Source organism: Oryzias latipes, chromosome 17 (assembly GCF_002234675.1).
Source record: "Oryzias latipes chromosome 17, ASM223467v1".
In the NCBI taxonomy this organism is placed as follows: Eukaryota; Metazoa; Chordata; class Actinopteri; order Beloniformes; family Adrianichthyidae; genus Oryzias; species Oryzias latipes.
Window position 1 is genome coordinate 12,761,577 of NC_019875.2, and position 4,017 is coordinate 12,765,593.

Below are 4,017 nucleotides of genomic sequence, written 5' to 3' on the forward strand. Positions count from 1 at the left end.
GCGACTTCATGCGCAGTTATGTAAAGAAAAGTGCGAATGGCGCACATTCGGAGATTTCAAACATGGACGCCTGGAGGGGGCGGGGCCAGCGCTGCGGTCTGAAGTATCGACACAGCTTGGCGCGCGCCGCATCCTCCAGCCGCGCGAAGCGGCTCTGCAGTGCACCCACACCTTTAAACACTTGTATCCACCAAAACAACCCGTTTGCGAACACTTTTAAGCTTATTCTGCTTCCAATACAGGCATTATTCCCTTGTCGCGTCGGGAGGCGGGATTAGCAGTCCCATCTGGCTCTCTGGTTGGGCCACACAAGAATCCATCAATCAAATTGACAGTCCGTCAAACAGCTCCGTCTGTTCGCTGGATTTAATGCGCACTTCGGTTAAAATTCATTTTTTTCTCCGCAACAATGACAGTAGTTCCTCACAGGTCCAGTTCCAGTCCGAACTCTGGTATTTAACGGGTTCAAATCATTGTTTGAGTCTCCAAAAAAACGGTCGCAGCGGCAGTATTCGAGGGGGCGTGGCCTCACGGTTAAGAAATACTATTTATTGTTTCAGTTTGACGCGCAAAGAAAACACCTCTATGTTACCTTTAGCCAATCAGCGACCGTCGACCTCCGGCACGCCCCGCCCACTAGGGTATATGAAAGAGTCGGCGCTCGACAGCAGCGGCCACTGGCACAATAAAGATTCAGGAAGCGCGCGGAGGATTAATTTCTTCTTTGATTTCAGTCTTTATTTTCTCCGCCGCAACAATGGCAGATACACAAGTTGGCTCTGGTTCGGATATCTCTGCCAAGGTAAGCCCTCCGCCCCGCTCCTGGTGGAGCTTTTAGGGTTTAACCTACATTTTCACGAACCTGTCCGCGTTCTTGCGCGCGCGCTCGGATTTCATGGACCGGGGGAGTCGTTGCGCGCGTTTTTAACACAGTTTGGTCCCGGTTTTTGCGTGAACACCACGGAACTCGTACGGGCATCCTGGAGCGGCTTTCCACGCAGCGCCGCGTGCCATTGTCCGGAGGAGAGCAGCGCGGAGACGGTCCGTGCGCGCGGCTCCTTTGTTTATGAGCGGCTCGGCTCTTGGAGCCGCAGCCGCTCCAGCACGCGCTCCATGAGCGCATTATCTGTGAATTCGCGCGCCGTTGGCACTTCAACGCCGCAGATTTGTCTCTTTCAAATGAACCCGCGGACGAACCGGAGTGCCCCCCCCCCCCCCACCCCACTCCGCGGGCTACTGTCAGCGGACAGCGGTTGTGCGGGGCGGTGAGGCTGATTCCGTTTGAATGAAGGTCGGAGTCTCCGCGGAGCCTTTCATTCTCTCCCGGGTTGTTCCGCTCCGGTTCCCGTCCTGATTCGGTGGAGGTGCTGTGTTTGCAGTCCCCGGCGCAGCGGCTGCGGTCACTGCGCGGAAAGCCGCCCCCCCCACCCCCTGGAGCGTTTCCGCTTCTTTTCTGCTTAGGAGCGCGCGTGCGGGGCGACCGTATCTCGAGGGAAAAGTTTTTATTCTGTATTTTCTGAGGAGCGACAAGACCGACAGTTTTCCGCCCCGCGTACCTACCCCCCGCTTCATCTGCACCTGAACCTGCCACTTCCCGTCCTCAGATTCGGTAAAAGTTTAATCGGCTCGCGGGGGGAGTCAGATTATGACGGGGGTTTTATTAATCCTGCGCACCCGTTCACTAAATATATCTAGAGCGTTTCTGCACGCGGAGGCAGGAACCAATCAGATTGATCAGATCGGATACTTTTGTGTGTGTGAGGGTGGGGGGGTGGACACGTCGATAAAAGCCTTAAAAGGCTCGCGGGTCTGCGCGCGGAGCTCCTCGCGCTCGTCTTCTATTGTCCTTCCCTCCGTTACGCCGCGCGGCAGCATCGCCTCCTCCCCCTTGTTTGACCCGCCCCCCCCTTCTTATGCTCCCTTCTGTGTTATTTTAAACGACGCGGTGCATTCTGGGTATTGCTGTGCCTATCCCGGGCGTGTCTTGTGACACAGTGCAGCGATTACAGCTAGGGAATGACTACAACACCCAGCATGCCGCGGGCCACATGAAAGTATTAGATTACAGCACATTAAAGGGGGCGGGGAGGGGGAGGATCTGTGTTTAAAAGGAGGTTGAACAATGAGGCTGTAAGTAGGAGGGCTGGGGGGGGGGGGGGGGGGGCAGGTGCATCTGTGCATGCCTCATGGCCTTGTGATGTTCTGCAGGACCTGAAGGAGAAGAAGCTGGCAGAGGAGAAGGAAAACGGCAAAGATGCTGCCACCAATGGAAAGGTGAGGGGGCGGCCCGCTCAGCATCAACTCTTTCCAAACAGGAAGCTCAAGCTGTTCTGTGTTTTCAGGAGAACGAGGAGAACGGCGAGCCCGATGTGGACGACGAGGATGAGGACGACGTGGACGAAGAGGACGAGGATGACGTAGAAGGTAAATGGGGTTCTTCTAAATTTCGCCATTTACCCCAAAACGACGGAAAACTCACTGTGAACTCTTTAGGCGACGAGGACGATGACGAGGATGACGAAGAAGAACTCGAGGGCCGTACCAAACGGCCGGCCGAGGACGACGATGAGGACGACGAGGTGAGCCGGCGCCAAGCGCACGCCCCTGCTGCCGTCCAATGCCGCCGTCTAACGTCTGCTTGTCTTCCAGGACGACGTCGATCCCAAGAAGCAGAAAACTGACGATGACGATTGATGCGCTTCCTGCTGAACCACTTCCTGCCCCCACCTCTGAGCAGCGGCCTGTGAGGCGGGGGCGCTGGAGGACTGATCTAAAGGAAAATAATAATAAAAATCAACATGGTCATTAGCAAGTAGAGCTCATCCACATCGATCTACCCTCTAAGCTGCAAATTTTCTAGAAGAAGCCAACCCAGAAATCCAGCTTCTCTTCAACAACTCAAAAGGAGAATTTGTTTGTATTTTTATTTACATTTTATATTTTTGTACATATTGTTAGGAGGGGCCGCTCCCTCCAGCAGCGATCTGTCAAACCAAATCGGTGCTTCTTTGACAAAAGATTTTACTTGGTTGACCATGTTACAATATCAACAGATGCTAGAAAAACGTGTAAAAAACAAAATAAAAAAATGCAAAACGCCGTTGAACTCAGAGCATTCCAGTAAATTTAATGTATGTACTTTAGCTGTACCATAACTAGTTTGTTTGTATGGGGGGGTAAGGCCAAAGAGGACAGCCTCTTTCTTTTGTTTTTGTCAGCGACTTTTGTTTTATGACGGCCTGTTTTGATGTATGTGCGAAGTTTGTTGTTTGACAATAAACCGGACTTTTATTTTGTGAGTTGTACTTTACACCTCTGTTGCTTCTTGGTGGGCCAGAACTCTTGGTTCTTCCTCACACCTTGTGCTATCTTGTGGGGTCCAGATGACCCCACCCGTATGTTTACGTGTTGTCCCTACCGTGATAAAGGTGGAGAGGATTTCATATAAACCATGGACACCAGTGATGCCCAAAATTCATTGAAGAAAAAAGGTTCAGTGCCCTGTCTAGTGGGGTCTAGATGACCCACTAGACTCCCAACGAGGCAGGTTAATGTTGGGAGCGGGGTCATCTAGACCCCAGAAGATAGCACAAGGGTTAAACAGCATCCTCATGGTGGAACCAGATTGATCGGAATTTTGGGACCCAGGGCCGGACCATTTTCTCTGTATGGGGGTCGTCAAGAGCTAGTCTGTAAGAGGATTGCTTGCAAAGTATGGAGCTTTAATTTTTTTTTAAACATAAACCTTTAACTGTTTTTAAAGTGTACCAGCACGTTTTTCCACTTAAATGTGGTCAATTTCCTGTCGTAATACTTTGAGTTGAATATACTTTTAGAATAGTTCTCTATCCATGGTACCAACAAAGACAGGTTAGCTATGAATAAAGTCAATTGTGAGATCTGACTGGGTCAGAAGAATGGCTTCGGGCTCTCAGTGGTAAGACTTGGAGGAGTCCAGCAGGGGTCGCTGTTGAGTCGTAGATTCATCGGATCAGGGCGACTGAACTGAACCAGATC

The 4,017-nt window shown here is 51.6% G+C and overlaps 1 protein-coding gene across 3 annotated transcripts; it reads left to right on the forward strand.

Annotated features, from left to right (window-relative positions):
• The first annotated feature begins 630 nt into the window (after window positions 1-630).
• Window positions 631-3,310, forward strand: LOC101157007 (prothymosin alpha-B). 3 transcript variants are annotated; one of them, XM_011486327.3, is made up of 5 exons: window positions 648-802; window positions 2,209-2,274; window positions 2,343-2,424; window positions 2,494-2,579; window positions 2,650-3,310. In XM_011486327.3, exons 1-5 carry the CDS (start codon window positions 758-760, stop codon window positions 2,692-2,694), a joined length of 324 nt encoding a protein of 107 aa, XP_011484629.1. In that variant the 5' UTR covers window positions 648-757; the 3' UTR covers window positions 2,695-3,310. The 3 variants fall into 3 exon arrangements, with proteins under 3 accessions (XP_023820757.1, XP_023820756.1, XP_011484629.1); XM_023964989.1 differs by having other exon boundaries at window positions 631-802; window positions 2,209-2,424; XM_023964988.1 differs by having other exon boundaries at window positions 631-802; window positions 2,209-2,579.
• Window positions 3,311-4,017: the final 707 nt, after the last annotated feature.

What these genes read in the sequence shown, in the direction of transcription:
- LOC101157007 (XM_023964988.1), top strand. Translation starts at nt 646, where the DNA reads ATGAAAGAGTCGGCGCTCGACAGCAGCGGCCACTGGCACAATAAAGAT. An exon ending in GTTCGGATATCTCTGCCAAG is followed by an intron (nt 803 to 2,208) that starts GTAAGCCCTCCG and finishes GATGTTCTGCAG; the next exon opens with GACCTGAAGGAGAAGAAGCT. An exon ending in ACGACGATGAGGACGACGAG is followed by an intron (nt 2,580 to 2,649) that starts GTGAGCCGGCGC and finishes CTTGTCTTCCAG; the next exon opens with GACGACGTCGATCCCAAGAA.